Source organism: Mobula birostris, chromosome 12 (assembly GCF_030028105.1).
Source record: "Mobula birostris isolate sMobBir1 chromosome 12, sMobBir1.hap1, whole genome shotgun sequence".
NCBI lineage: Eukaryota > Metazoa > Chordata > Chondrichthyes > Myliobatiformes > Myliobatidae > Mobula > Mobula birostris.
Genome location: NC_092381.1, coordinates 70,430,376 through 70,446,379, shown reverse-complemented (window position 1 = coordinate 70,446,379; position 16,004 = coordinate 70,430,376). Strand labels below are relative to the sequence as shown.

General features: G+C 42.0%; 1 protein-coding gene across 1 annotated transcript; it reads right to left on the bottom strand.

Annotated features, from left to right (window-relative positions):
• Window positions 1-5,290: 5,290 nt before the first annotated feature.
• LOC140206356 (doublesex and mab-3 related transcription factor 3, truncated-like) lies at window positions 5,291-10,247 on the bottom strand. Its single transcript, XM_072274721.1, has 2 exons — window positions 9,687-10,247; window positions 5,291-6,261 (listed from the first exon to the last, which is right to left on the bottom strand). Exons 1-2 carry the CDS (start codon window positions 10,081-10,083, stop codon window positions 5,402-5,404), a joined length of 1,257 nt encoding a protein of 418 aa, XP_072130822.1. The 5' UTR covers window positions 10,084-10,247; the 3' UTR covers window positions 5,291-5,401.
• Between the last annotated feature and the right edge of the window lie 5,757 nt (window positions 10,248-16,004).

Sequence of the window (16,004 nt, the reverse complement as noted above, 5' to 3'; positions counted from 1 at the left end):
AAAGCCACACTCAGGTTTGCAGACATGGTGGGCCAGGGGCAATCTGAAAGTGGGGTCTTGGCATAGGCTCGCTTGGCAAAAGATGACAACACGAAAGCTTAGGCCAGCTACGGTGGTGGAGGAAGTACAGCGACAGGAGGAGCAGATGAGGTTTGCAAGAGCAGTGTCTCAGGCAACACAGGGACAGTGGACAAGTTGGGAAAACATTGAGAAAAGAAAATTCAGCTGGAAAGAATTATGGGAAAGGGAAGGAAGAAAGATTAGCTACCTTATAAGAGCTGTTTATGTTTTTCTCCCAACTCCCAAAAATCTGAATCAGTGAAATAGCAGCTTGTCCACTCTGTGGAAGAACAGCAAACCTCAGGCACCTCCTCTCATCTTGCAAAGTAAGCCTCACTCGAGGAAGATAGAGGCACAACAAGGTCCTCAGATGTTTGGCATCCATTGTGGAGAAGCAAAGGCTGAACAACAACTCTAAGCCCCATACGACTGGAAGAACCACTATCCCCTTTGTTCAGCAAGGACAGTCAGTGCCACCCTCAGTGACATGGCTGGTGTCAGGCACACTGGAGCCTGCTGGTAACTGGAACATGCCTGGTGACCTCCTGGAGATAGCCATTACCACTCTCAGACCAGATTTGGTCTTGTGGCCCAGCAGTCTGCAGGTTGTAGTAATCTCAGAGCTCACAGTGCCCTGGGAAGATGCAGTCTGCGAGGTGTATGAGTGGAAACATGTAAAATACGCTGAGCAGGCCACAGATGCTAAGCTGTGTGAATGGAAGGTGCTGATTTTCCCAGGTGAGGTTGGCTGCAGAGGATTTCAGGCTCCTTCCATGGTCAGATTCCTGAATGGATTGGGAGTCTGAGGCGAGGGCCAGCGGCAGGCTATAAATGAACTCTTGGAGGTAGCCGAGCAAAGCAGCCACTGGTTACGGATGAAGTGGAGTGACGGTAGCTCGGCCCTAAAATGACCCATGGGTGGCCAGATGTGAAGGGGAGTGCACCTGGGATGTCAGGTCGCACTGTTGAGCCCTCTGGAGATGCAGTGGGCTTAAACTGATGAGACACCTAAGAAGTGGGGTGCCCGCCTGATGATCCCAGGGAAGTACCTGCCACCCACCAAGCCCCACCTCAAGATTCCTGAGTCCCGAGTTAGGATCTGCTTATCAAAGGGATTGAAACAACTTGTCTTACGAGTTTGAACTTCATTATCCATGGATTAGGTGCCAGAAGACCCTAGGATAGCTGATGTTGTTCCCATATTGAAAAGAGAAGTAGGGATAAACCAGTAAACTACAAACTCATGAGTTTTAAATCAGTAGTTAGATTATTGAAAAAATTCTAAGGTACAGGACTGATACTGCCTAGGAAAGGCAAGAACTGTCTAGCATTTGTCAGCATGCTTTTGTGCAAAGGAAATCCTGCCTCAGAAATCTGATTGACTTTATTGAGCAGGTACCAGAGGAAATAGATGAAGGTAGAAGTATAGGTGTAATCTGCAGCCCTACCATGGAAACATGGCCCTTAGTAGGTCCAGTAATTTAGGGCACATGGAATCCAAATCTGACTTTGTGAAAGGAAACAGAGAGTTGTGATCAAGGGGTGTTCTTTTGACAGGAAGTCTGTAACCAGTGTCAACTAGGGATCACTGCTGGAACTATTGGTTTTTGTCATGTCTTCGGTGAGCGAGGATTGATTCGGAAGTCTGCTAGTGGCATAGTGTTGTGATAGAAAATTAAAAAGTTCATCAAAGGACATACTCGAGGACATACTCGAACTCAACTGGAAAGTTAGACAGGGCTATGACAGATGGGATCTAACCCAGTTATATGAGTTAATTCATTTTGGGGCATCAAATACTATCTACACTTATCAGCAAATAGTAGGAACCTTGGGAGTATTGATGTATAGAGGGCTCTCAGGGTTCAAATTCATAACTCCCTGAAAATGACAACATAGGTGGATAGGGAAATGAAGAAGGCATTCAGCATGCTTACCTTCATGGGCTGAGGCATTGAGTATAAGAGTTGGGATGCCATGTTGCAGCTGAATAAAACATTGCTTAGGCCACACCTGTTCAGTTCTGGTCACCATACTCCAGGAAAGATGTTCTAGCATTAGAAAAATTTAGAAAAGATAACATCCAGGTGTTGCTTGGAATGGAACACTTTACTTACCAGGAGAGATTGGATGGTCTGGGACATAAGAGATTGAGGGGAGCCCTCTATAAGGCATAGATTTTAGGTAAGAGTGGAGAAATTTAGAGACCTGAGGTGCACGTTTATCACACAGAGGGAGGTGTTTATATGAAATGAGCTGCCAAAGGAAGCAATAGAAGCAGATACAATAATATAATTTAAAAGGTATTTGGGTAGATAATGGATAGGGAGGGAGCAGGGGGATACAGGGGTAATGCAGACAAATAGGATTAGTATATATAAGTATCATGGCCGGCATGAACCATTTGGGCCAAAAGGCCTGTTTCTGTGCCATACAACTCTATGACTATTAATGCACTGCACTCAGTGTTCCTCTACACTGGAGAAACCAAATGCACGTTAGATGATCATTTTGCAGAGCACATTCATCCGGTCTGCAGAGGTAACCCTGAGCTTCCAGTCGCTTGTCCCTTCAATTCTCTGCCCCATCCCTACCCTAACCTCTCTGCCTTTGATAGTTTTTACTGTAAAAGCTGTAGAGAGAATATATCCTCTTCCATTTTAATGTTGTAGACCACAAGACTTAATATCGAATTCAACAATTCAAAACTGGCCTTTAAAATTATTTTTTTTCTCTCTTCGCAAATGTTGTTTGACATTCTGAGTACTTCAAGCATTCTCGTTCACTTCACTTGCTTTGCTTTACGGTATAACTCACAGCTCCAGCATTATTTTTCTGTTTCTCTCTCTATTTTCATTTATCTACATTTAGTGGTGTCTCCTTCAGACAGTTCAATGTTAACAAATAGACCTCCACTTTCTTCTCATCTGGTACCACCATTACTTCAGTCATTCAGTTCCTCTTGGCCTTCACTATACCACAAACATTTCCTTTGTTCTCTCCAATCCTCACCCTTCTTTGCATCGCAAAAACACATTTGATTTCTAACTGTTCCTTATTATGATGAAAATTCATTAGTGAGAAATGTTACACGAGGAAATCTGCAGATGCTGGAAATTCAAGCAACACACATAAAAGTTGCTGGTGAACGCAGCAGGCCAGGCAGCATCTCTAGGAAGAGGTACAGTCAACGTTTCGGGCCAAGACCCTTTGTCAGGACTAACTGAAAGAAGAGCTAGTAAGAGATTTGAAAGTGGAAGGGGGACGGGGAGATCCGAAATGAGTGAGAAATGTTAGCTTGGTTTCTCTCACCATAGATATTGCCAATCAGCTAAATGTTCCAGCACTTGTCCTTGATTTCCAACGTCTACAGTTGTGTTTTCTCCGCGTCAGCTATTACTTAGCCTTTTGGACAATTTGCTTAATTAGGAAGTCAGGCTGCCAAATGCTTTATGTAATAACCCATCTAGTTACAGGAGGCAGAGAGTTATATTGCAATTCAATGCTTTTATTAAGATATACACCAACAAATTAGAAGCTTGGCCTTCAATGGTATGCTCACATCTGAATGTAGTGATCCCTGAGTTAACTGTATTACATTTCCCATAGTCTTGGTGTATCCTTTAAGGAGCTTCTTTAAGAAGATTGGAGCATTCAACTCCAAGCATTTAATTACTTTCAGAACATGGGACAATACCTGCCTCGAATGGCTCACTCAGTCACTGGAAAGAGAGACAATGTTCCTCAGTTTTAATTGCAACCATCTAAGCAAAGATATACCCAAATATAAAAGTTAGGAGGAAATCTATGGGAAATCATTTCACCTTCCCTTTCAGTATCCACCTTGAGAATCTCAAATATGAGAGATGAGTATGAATACGGTATGTTTGAGAGAAAAGCACAACAAATAGGACCTTATCTCACCCAAGATGACTGACAAAATGTAAGAATGTTTCTCAGCCTTGTTTGGTTTCAGCATTCACTCCGGGAAGTACATTCTATGGATACATTTTGGGAACTGTTTGAAGTTCGTTGCCAATGCTGGCCCACGAGTGATAACCGTTGAGCAGTGTACTTAAGAAACTGATTCACAGTAAAGAGTCAACATCTTCAATAGAGAAAAAAAAGTGATAAGGAAAGAAATGAATTACCAAACATATTACCTTCCCTACATCTTCAGTGTTTCTTCAGCTCTCCCAGTCCTGGGGAATCACATTTTAAGTCTATTATACAACTATTTAGCATGTGATTTATGAGACAAAGCATTAAAGTGGATAATAATCTGCTGTAGGAGTGCTGTGCAATTACAAGATCAAAGTTTGACATCTTCTTCTAACTGAGATCTGTAACTGTGATATGGCGGCTAAAAGAATCTCTTATTAATATAAAAGGAAGAGCTTATGGAAATTGATTGCCAAGTCAGCAGCAACCCATGGGAAAAAAGGTTGAATGCAGGACATAATATATAACATACTGTAACTAAAATGTAAACTTGTCATTTTCATGCAAAACAATGGGTCAATTTAAACAAGTACTGTTTAGGAAATAAAAAAGACATATTGGAAGTGGAGGAGCACAGTAAAATTTTTACACTATTGATGAAATTTTGCATCAGAAAAGCAAAAGACAAAGGCAAGGGAATTTCTTTTGCATATACACATATTTGAATATGTATGCAATAAGCAGATGGATTTAATCTAAAACCTGAATTCCAGAAATGGATGTCCTGTCTCACATGGTATTCCTACATCATTTCCCATTCAAATCCTAACCAAGTCTGAGTCTGCTCAGTTCACTTCACCAAGTCATGACCAAGCAGATCCAATCTGTAACCTGCAAACTATACAATGGATCGATAATTCTCATTATAAATAATTTGAATATCACCTTCACCAATAAGCTTGTATGTCCTTAGTGGCTATTATACAATAACTCTAGGTAAGTTTGTTGTTACATTTCAAGCTAATTAACTGCATTGAACCTTTCATAATCATATGGTATTTGAGATCCTTATGGCAAACTGTTTATTGTAACAGAATAATTGATTTTATCAGCCTGTCCACTTAGACTGAAACAAATTAGTGAAAGGTAATCAAGTTCAAGAGTCACATCTGAATTGCCATAACATAGTTTTGTTTTAATTTGATTAAATTCCAAGTATAATGAACATTTTTCAAAATTATTTATTACCAGAAGAGATAATTACAGGTACTAAGCATGGACATCCTCCTTACAGTGCTCATTTTAGGATTTATTTTTATCAATTTGTCTACATTTTTAAAATTTGCATTTCCCATCAATAAATGTGAAAATTAATTGAGTCAGCCTCAAGTCCGTGATGCTAGGTTTTACCTTCTTGCCTTTCGCCAAGTGCTTTCAAAGATTTTTCTGCCACTTTTCCATCACAGACAGCTGTTGTTTGGGAACCTTCCTTTACGGCAGGTAAAACCATTGTTGTGCTCCCCAAGAGGGCACTAGTAGAGTGAGCCAAGGAGGTAAACTGTTGCCTCAGGCTAGGGTGCTGGAAGGTCATGGTGCTCCATAAAGCAAACTCACTAGAAACAAAGGGGTGATTTCCAGACAAAGTTGGTCTGAAAAATGTTGGCACTGGATAATGACTAGGCTGTGTAACTGTTTGATTTAGATTAGGCAAACTTGCCACAACATTATGGTTGCTGGGAGCTACCTGGAATGGATCAGATGGGGACCTAAAGGCAGAACTCAGTGACCAAGCTGTTGAGGATAAAGGATAGTGACCGGAACTGCAGTCAGCTATGTCCTTGGAATTCTGCTGACTTCCCCTTCTCCTAGCATTACTGGACAATAAGGTTTCAATTGCTGAAACCAAGTCATCACTGCACCCTTTCAGTATCAGCTCCAACACAGACTGTTTCTGGTTTGGAAATATTTTTGTCAGAACTTCAATAGGAGGTCTTTTGAATTCCCCTGGAGGGAACATGTCCTTAAGTACATCTTCAGACTTAAAGAACTTCTTGATGTCTTTGAAATTATATCTGGTGCCATCTTTAACCTGTACTGTGTCTTCCTTCTTTTGCTCTGTGTCATTGTTTGACTCAGCCAGTAGTGTTGGTGCATCACTATTCTGGGTATCTGTGGGTGAAATCAACTCTTCTACATTATTTTCCATCATGTTTATTTGCTTCTTCTCATTAACATTTCCTTCTGCATCTTCATATTCATCTGAAAATACATAAATACAATATTATAAATGGTGGCAAATAATCGGCTTGCAATGTCGTGTATGGTAATCCATAAGAAGACATTTTTTACAATGTTGCATTTTAGAGAATAATTTTATGAAGGGCCTATCTTTCTTTGACTGCTTTTTTTTCTATCAGATTTTGAATTTGGTTGTCGACTTCCTCAACTCTTCACGTTCTGGCCTGTTCATATCACCAGTGGAACACGATATTTCCGGCAAAGGGTTGGTTCTGGTGTATCCAATAACCTACCTCCTCAGACAGTTAACATACCACCCGTATGTAGCTCAGCAAAACTCATCTAATTGTCCTTTAAGTATATACAAACCTCTACAGCTACCCCAAATTCGAACTGTGACATTGTTCTGCACGCCATACTCCCCAAGAGATCATTGAATTCGGCTCATATGGAGATTATTCAGGACTACGGCGCTTCTTCCACTGCTGAAACTTTGTGTGCAAGTTGAGCAGTGTTTTTGTGTTCTGCCACTTCCTTGTGTATTAAAACCCAATACTCATCAAACCTTTTTGGGGAGTCGCAAGGGACCGAAGCTGCTGGAATCTGTAGCAAAACAAAAAAGAAACTGGAACCTAAACGTCGACCAGAACCTCCAGTCCACCGGTGCTCCACGATCGGCTCGGTTCGTCTACAACCTTTTTTCTGTCTTTTCCAACAGCCTGTGTTTTTGGATCTCCGCGGACGTTCTCCGCAACTGGACTCACTTTAGAGTGTGACCATTTGCTAAGGATTGCCGGCCAGCAAATGAGGCGAGTTCGCGTTCATTTAAACTGAATATTAATCTGACCAATATGTGTTATTATATATAGAGGGGTCATACTTTACTTAAATCTGTCTGTATGTTATCTGTTGGCGGATATCATTTTTTAAAATTTCAGTCCATTTGTAAACTTTTTGGAAGGAAAACTACCTGAAAAGTTTGTCGACTTCCCAAATTGCGGAAGCGAGTTCGCCACATATCCATGAAATAACCAATCGCTGTTCTTTTTTCAGTTAGAATACATGGTAATATTTAAAATATAGGTAACGTATTATTTCTTTGTAATAACTCAGATTAAAGTCAATAAGGGAAAACATAGCACCCAAATGAGATCTATTTAAAATATCGCACATATAGGACAGGGACAGAAAACAGTTTGACTGTACGTGTGATCTGCCTGAACTGAGAATCGCTTCGTCCGAACATCCAAAGAAATTATAATCCAACAAAACTCTCGCCAATTTGATAAACCTTTAATTAAATAGAATAACTCGTTATTTACATGAAAGTGTCCCGCTAATTTCTATCTGATTAATACTCATAGATTCAAATGAAAGTTATGGTTTACTTGCGCGTTTTTTTGACATTTTGTTCACATTATTCGAATGTAAGTAGTATTGACAAGAATAACACGTCACCAACAATTTATAACAGGTTACCAGTTGATGTTGTAAACAATTTGTTAGATACATCAATTTATAACCTGTTATACATTATTATTTTCGTTTGTCCGGCCAAATCCAAATCGTATCTACTCTGTTTCAACCGTACGGAAAAACTTTCTTATTTTGCTTAAACTCTTGATTGATAATGTGAAAAGGTCAATCGGCTCCTTCAGTTAGAGCAGCAACCTCTGACTATCTCAGTATAGTTCAGCAATCGACATTGGGGAGTCTTTGCAGAATGTCAATCTAGATCATTGCTATATACTTTAAATCTATATTTGGAACAAATATATGGAAATGTCACTAAAGTGTTTTATTAAAATTTATTAAAGCGCGGTTTTATTAAAATAATGACGTTCATAAAAGTAAGGTTTTTAAAAAGAAATATGTAGAAATGATCCCAGCAGTAGGTCTCTCTTTGTTTCAATTGTAACCAGGCAATTTGATCCTTTAATCCTTGCACTGTGCAGATTAATCACGTCCCTGGGGCTGAAACGGTAAACGCGGGTCATCCAAACAGATCAATCCCCCCTTTCACCCCAACGCAATTATCATAACCAGAGCCTCATGCCTTTGAACTAGCCGGCTCTTTGATTTGTTATGTTGAGAATTAACGCGGAAAAAACAAGCAGGAAGCCAATTTGTAGTAAGAATAATAAGACCCTTAAGTGTTCACAGACAAGAGGATAACAAGTGTGGCTTGCTATGCCACTGATTATGCAGTTAAAATGACATCCAGATTGTTGCATTCACTCCAGATTCTGTGCTCCATTCATTAAACTAAAACGCTCTACCCCCTTGTTCGACATAAGTAATTCATGTCCATGTAGCCATGAAATTGTTTGCGGAATTTTTTTAAGGGGCAATATTATATTTCTTGTTAACCTTCCTGGAGTCGGAAAAATCTTGCGAAATCACCTCACACGTAATGAAGATGGGGAGACAGATGAGATGCTTTTGCTAACTGAACAAACACCCCTAATACATAGAATTTTTTTTTCGCAGTGGGTTAGTTTAATATATGCTGAACAAATCGGGATTCCCCATTCCCGACCGCCCGAGTCTACGGCCAGGAGAATCAGACTGTTTGGGGTGTTCAAAGGGGGTATGAGTTGCAGGCGTGTAAAAAAAAACCCGTCCAATTCTCCCCTTCGGGGCAGATTTGAGGAATTCTGTCTTATAATGTTTCCAGAGAAGAAAAAAATAAACATCCAATTTTGTAGACTCCCTTCATGCTAATATCTCCATGAATGCAAACTTGTAACGTTGTTACATGTCCTGGAAAATAGCAAACTCCCCATTATGAATTAAGTACAACGGCGGCCGCCTCGTTCTTAGAATGGGTGAAACAAAACGGATCATACATTGTATGCTGTCGTTTTGAAAAAAAAATTCTTAAAGGCTTCCTCATACAAAATGAATGTATTTTTAAATCTAAATTCCCAAGTGAATGTGAGACACTTACCAGGTCCCAAGAGGTGTGATAATTCGCTCTGCGTTAGATTAATTGTTTTCTTTTTAAAGGGGTGATAGTTTGTGAGGGGTTCCCAACCTTTTTTATGCCATTAAGCAAGCGTCCCTTTGAGCCCAGGTTGGGAGCCCCTGGTTTAAAGATTTCATAGCTTCAGAGGGCCTTACAGTGAAGAGACTGTCCCTTCACCTGACCACGTACACACCGACCTTGTTGCCTATCAACACTAATTGCATTTGCCCACACTTCGACAATAAAAATAGCCGGAAAATATCTACTTGGATTAGAGCGCATGATTTAATCGGAAATCACCCGCAGTCTCACATGAGGAGTTACTGGTTTCTGATACTGGCTCGTTATAATTTTAATATCAAATGGCTTTGCATTGCGAACGTGCAGAGTCCTCGATATCTACAGGTCGTTTAGCGAATATGTTGCCTTGTAGTCGTTAAGGTTTCCAGTGCTAAGAAAAGCCGCGACGTTTCCTCACCTGGTTGTTGATGTAGCAGGGAGTCAGCAGCCGTCGTCTCCTCTGGTCTGTTCCTACCTCTGTCTCTTGAGTACAAAGTCTCCGGAGGGGGTGAGTCTCCGAGTCTCTCGGGGACTGGATAAATCGGTCTATAATCCTCGGGAAGAACCAGATTGCAGGGATTCTCGTTGCTTTGCTGCCTCCTAAGGGCCACCTGGGCGGCCATAACCCGCTGCCTCTCCAGGATAAGGATGCACTTGTCGCAAGTACAGTCTCTGAAGCGGCAGTAGCGCTTGTGGCCTTTCAGCCAGGACAGCACGCCGTGGTTCCGACACCTCGCACATTTGGGAGTTCTCTGGGACGGAGCTCGGGGAGACGCGGAGGGCATGTACAGATACGGAGCACCATAGCTATTCATGGCAGTTGAGCGAGAGTTCCGTGTCTTTTGCAACACAGGTCTTGATTCTTCCCCGGCAACCTTTTGGCAAATGAAAATTGCATTTAAGACAACAACACCGGAGAAAGCGCGAGTCGGATCCCTAGAGCCGGAGTGCGATTCATACACATTCCGCCTGCACCGCCTGGCTGTTTATAGGCAGTTATTTCAAGTCACTCAAGTGAAACGATTTCAATGAAAGGATTGAAAATCATTTTTTTTTCGCCACAAACCTCTCCCCTTCCATTCTTTCCGAGAAGGGTTCAAAACAGCTCCACAATAAGACAATTCTCAATGGGTTCGAGTGGCTGGAGGAGGAGATATAGGTGCAGAGAAAGGGCGGGTTCAGTCCATTCAACAGAGATTAAAAGCAAACGAGAGAACTGGAAGCGAGGTAATAGAGCTAATGGATCACTTCTTACAGATCCCATTTCACAAAGTCTTCTTCTCCGTCTCTGTAAAACGGAAATATCTCGTTTTTTAAGGTGCGTCAAATTTCAGGATGCATTGTGGTCGTTGTCTGCTTTCACTTTACAGTTCAGTTTTTAAAAAGTAGCAACCAGAAATAACAATATGAGAATTAACTCCCTCTGTACATTAACTGAAATTTACACAGCGCAAGGTCACTCGGTTTTATTTTGCGTTGTCTGGTAACTCAAACCGCGGGGAAGAGAGGGGCTAGCTATTTAGCTCCTCCAGGTGGAATGAAGAGCTATCAACATTGTTTAAATGTGTCCCTGTACGGTCAACTTTTGTTTTGTCTGTCAATAATTCACCTTGCTTCACTTGTCTTGGGGCAGTCGGCGCGCAGAACATTGCGCGCGATCACCTCCTTCTGCAACATTTAGTTAATACATAGGAAACACGGCTGATTCGAAGCGGCAGAATTTATGCCGCATGATTTCACCCTCATGGAAACCACACACCTGAAACCCGTGAGAAAGTGCTCCGCTGGGAAAAAAGCCACAGTCTGTGATTTCAATCATTCCAAACAATATGAAATTTTATTCTATCCGGGGGCATATGGTTGAGATTTGAAAGCACTAGGCACTTACACATAGGGAGCAAGGTGGGGGTGGGGAGGAGGAGCTTGGCTAATAGCCTTAAACATTTCTCTCTCCCTGGCGATCTTGTCCTTTTGGTCCTTGCAGCCTGCTTTCCATTGGTAACTACAATATGAGCGCGCAAGCCTTACCTCAGTGGTAGCGAAATTGCTGGAGAAAATCCGAAGAGCTAGGATGAATGTACATTTGGAAAGGTAGGGATAGTCAGTATGGTTTGTTCCAGGGGAAATCCTGCCTCACTAATTTGATTGAATATTTTGAGGAGGTAGAATATTTTAAGATTAATGAATGCAATCCATATAGTCTTTAACGTATCCGACAAATTCCAACATGGTGAGATGATCCAGAACTGATGCCCCATGCAGTCCAGGATGAGCTGCTAACCGGATCCAAAACTCTCAGCGATATGAAGCAAAGAGCAGTGGTGAGGGTATTGGAAGTTTGTGACAAGTGGTGTACCACAGGGATCAGTGCTGGCACCCTTGTTATTTGTGATATATATATATATGTAGGAGGCATGATCCGTATACTTGTAGAAGGCACAGAAGTTTGTGGGTGCCGTTAATAGTAAGTTAGGATTTAGCAGGATATAGAATAGATGGGAGATCGAGTGGAACATGGTAGGTGTAAATTAATCCTGACAAGTGTGAGATGATGCATTTCGGGAAGCGAAATAAGGCGGGGACAAACACAGTAAATGGTAGGGGTCTAAGAAGTGTTCTTGAACAGGGCGATCTTGAAGTTTGGGCTCCATAGTTCCCAGAAAATAGCAACACGTGTAGATAGTGTAGTGAAGGAACAGACTTTCCGCCTGTGATGTCTGTGCCTACAATGTTGCCACTCTAAACTGGGCATTTGCTAACATGTAGTCTACATCCCTTCATTTTCTGTCTGTTCACTTGTCTGTTTAAATGCCTTTTAACCATTGTAACCTGAGCAGCACATCCCATGCACCGACCACCGTACATGTGAAAAATGTTTGCCTTATAGATCTCCTTCAAACTATCCTCCTATTACCTCAAACCTGTGCCCTCTGATAAAAAAGACTCTGACGATTTACTTTGACTGTGCCTCAGCCTCAAACACTCCAAAGATACCAACCCACGTTTGTCCATCATCTCCCTACAGCTAATACTCTCTCATCCAGGCAACATCCTGGTGAACCTTAGCTGAAGCCTCCACATCCAACCTGTAACGTGACGAACAGAGCTGTATACAAAGCTGCAAAGTTTTATACGGGTGCAATATGACTTCTCAATTTTTATACTCAACACCTGAAACCGATTAAGGCAAGTATACTGTACCGTTGTTTCCCATCCTGTCTATTTGCGTTGCCACTTTAGGGCGCTATGGGCTTGCACCCCAAGATCCCTCTGTCGTTTACTGTACATTTTCCTCCTACATTGACCTTCCAAGTGGAAGACCACACACTTGTTCAAAATAAATTCTATCTGCCATTCCTTTGCCCACATTTCCAAATGATCTATATTCTGCTGAATCATTTGACAACCTTCCTCACAATTAACAACTTCAACTATTTTTGAGCTCTCCGAAAACTTATAAATCGATCCAACTATGTTTTATCCAAATTATTTGTGTATATCACGAACAAACAAAAATATCAGCCACTGGTCGCAAGCCTCCGTTCTTAACGACACCCCTCCATTGCTATTCAAAACGGAAATTGCGTTATTTAATGTCACGCAGCTTTCACCTCTCTTTTGATTCAATTTTATTCATCAAGTCCCCTTGAATTTGATATTTTAGTCGTTAAGCGTGGGTCATTGAAGAGCATTGCAAGTCATACTCAGAATTAAGGCTTGGATAATTTGGTGAATTTGTCAGCAGGAAAGGCGAATGCTGCATTTCACTCTCATTTTATACAGCCCTGCATCCCCAGATATTTTGAATCCTATTATAAAACGAGTGTGAGGAAAATGCATTAGTTTGGCCTGCTTGTTTGACAATCGCCTCAGAGGGGTCACCGCGGTGGAAGCGGCGCGCCGCACATTATTCGATTCAGAGCGTGGCATGTCTCATTTGTTTGACTTGACTGGTGCCCACGAACTGCGGGGTTGAGAGTCCAGATTTGTTGGCTGACTTTCAGAACGGTAAGCATTTTCAACACCCGTCACTTTCCTCTCCAAGGAGTCCACGTACACACGAAAGTATAATCAGCAAGTGCTGGTAACAGGTTCCGGACAGAACTGGAATTTTTTCCCGTTCTGCCATTTAGTCACAGGCATTAAATCCGTTTCCCTTTCCACATGTACTCTCGCAAACTATTTTCGACTTTTTCCTGTGTGTTTCGGAGAGCCAACATCCGAAGCATTTTACCATTTTAGTTACTCAAATCGCTGTCGGGACGATAATTGAAATCTGGTTTCACTTCATTTTCCGGTGGCGGCGGGGTAACTGGTTCCTAGGACAGCTCGTGTATGTCAGGTTATTTTCATTATTTCTCTATAGCTGAGTGTATTAATAATAAATCGCAGTGCAAGGTTCAACTAGACTGAGCTGTCCTAGCGAAATCAGAGACTCTGAGGTAAAGACGCTGCTCAGCTATCTGCGCTACGACGGGCATCGCTGCCAAGCGGCTGACAAAGTTAATGATTTATCATTACTGTTTTTAAAAGCAGCCCTGGATCCCATTACGGTCTCTCAAGACACGGAATTTTTAAAAACGTTGCATTCTGAAAAGACCTTTAAAATTCTCATTTCAGCTTTGTAGCAATTCTAAAATGTTTTGTGCCCGTTGTTTCACAAAAATTTTAATCGAAAGATTTATTTCTTTTTACCGGAAAAATTCAATTATGTAGATTTGGTATCAATTTTAAACTCAGTAATTTATTTTGTTTATACGACATTATTTATTATGTGAAGAAGTAACTCTGGATCTGGCCACAACCCCACGCAGTCCGGCTCAAGTGTCACTCAGGGTTAATTGAACCAAAATTAGTTTCATAATGGACCATTTCTCCATGAAAACTTTCCAATTGTGTTGCTGCTTTAATTTAAAATACATGTTTTATCTCGACAGAAATAAAAAAAAAATCACGGTTTGACATGCCAGGTAAATCAAACTTGACTCCAATCAGAATTTTGGAATTAATGTATTTCACATTGGTGAGATGTTTCAAGGTAATGCAATTTTATTTAAAACAGAAAAAAAACTGCAGATCTAACATTTAAGTTGATGTCTACCTAAATCTAAAATTCAAGGAAATTCAATTCAAGATTGTTTTGTGTCATTTCCTTCACACAAACGTAAGGAGAACGAAATCATTGTTTACTCCGGATCAAATGGCACAAAGAAAAACACAAACGATAAAGAACACAATAATAATAGAACACACACACTAAATGTAAATACATAAGACAACTTATATGCATAGATTGATTGTATGTCCATAAAGAGACGGCAGGCTGCACATAAGGATACTGACGGGAAGTAATAAAGTAGTGGCGGATTAGTGGCTGGGCGGCTCGGGGAAAGTTACTGTTTTTGAGTCTGGTGTACCTGGCATGAAGGCTACGTATCTTCTTCCTTGATGGGAGTCGGACAAACTGTCCATAAGCAGGGTGTTTGGGATCCTTCATGACGTTACTGGCTCTTTTCCAGCACCTTTCTGAATTTACGTCCTTGATGGTGAGTAGGCTGGTGCCAATGATGCGTTGGACAGTTTTGACTACCCATTGTAGAGACCTCCTGTCCGCCCCAGTGCAGTTACCGGAGCAAGCAGTGATGCAGCTTGTCAGGATGCTCTCCACTGTGTGTCTGTAGAATGATGTGAGTATGGATGTGCAAACCCCATCTCTCTTCAGCCTCCTCATAAAGAAGAGGTGTTGGTGAGCTTTCTTAACTGTGCGTGATGTGCTCTGGGACCATGAGAGGTTGTGTTTGATGTGCACTTCCAGTTTCCACTGCTGTGCCGCCGGTGAAAAGGGGGAGGGAGGGGAGGTACGAGTCCTGAAGAAAAGACATTGTTGACATAGAGGAAGAGGTTATTTGCCTGGGGCCAGGCCTCCAGCTCTTCCGCCTCCTCTCAGTAGGCCGTCTCAACGTTGTTGACGATGGGCCCCACCACCATCGTGCCATTGGCGAACTTGACAATGTGACTACTTGGTTGTTTGGCCGTACAGGTATGTATGAGCAGAGTGTACACTCAGTAATGGACTCAGCACATAGTCCGGCAGGGGTGGGGGGAGGCACCCGTGTTGAAGATAATAGTGAGGGAGGAGTGGCGGTACCCCCGACGATCTGGGGTCTGTTCGTTAGGAAGTCCAACACCCAGTTACATAGTGGTGTGTTTAGACCGAGGAGTAGGGGTTTGTTCACCAAGGTCTGTGGGGCAATAGTGTTAAATCCAGAAAAGTATTCTGACATTAGTGTCCTTGTTTTGTAGGTGGGTCAGGACCAGGCGCATGAGATCGTAGAGCGGTTCTGTCCGTAAGCATATCGGTGACTGTCCAGTGTGGCAGGAATGGAGTTTTTGATATGTGGCCATTATCAGCCATACAAAGCACTCCATGATGATTGGTGTCAGTGCCAATGGGCGGTAGTCGTTTAGTTCTGAGTGTGTAGAGTTCTTTGATACAGGGGTGATGGTGGCTGATTTGAAGCATGGGGATGGCTGAAGTGTTGAAGATGTCCGTGAAGACGCCAGTGAGCTGATGTGCACACTCCCTGAGTACTCAGCCTGGGATGGTGTCTGGCCCGGCCGCCTTACGGGGGGGGGGGGGGCTTGATTCTGCAGAGCCCTTCTCACGACTGCTGCTGTTACAGACAATGGCTGCTCGCCTGGGATGGGGCGGGGGGTAGTTTTTGTGGCCGGCTTT

Bases quoted from the DNA above. Each gene is read 5' to 3' on its own strand.
- LOC140206356 (XM_072274721.1), bottom strand. From the start codon at position 10,083: ATGAATAGCTATGGTGCTCCGTATCTGTACATGCCCTCCGCGTCTCCC. The intron at 6,262-9,686 runs GTGAGGAAACGT...ATGTATTTTCAG, and splicing joins CCTGCTACATCAACAACCAG to ATGAATATGAAGATGCAGAA.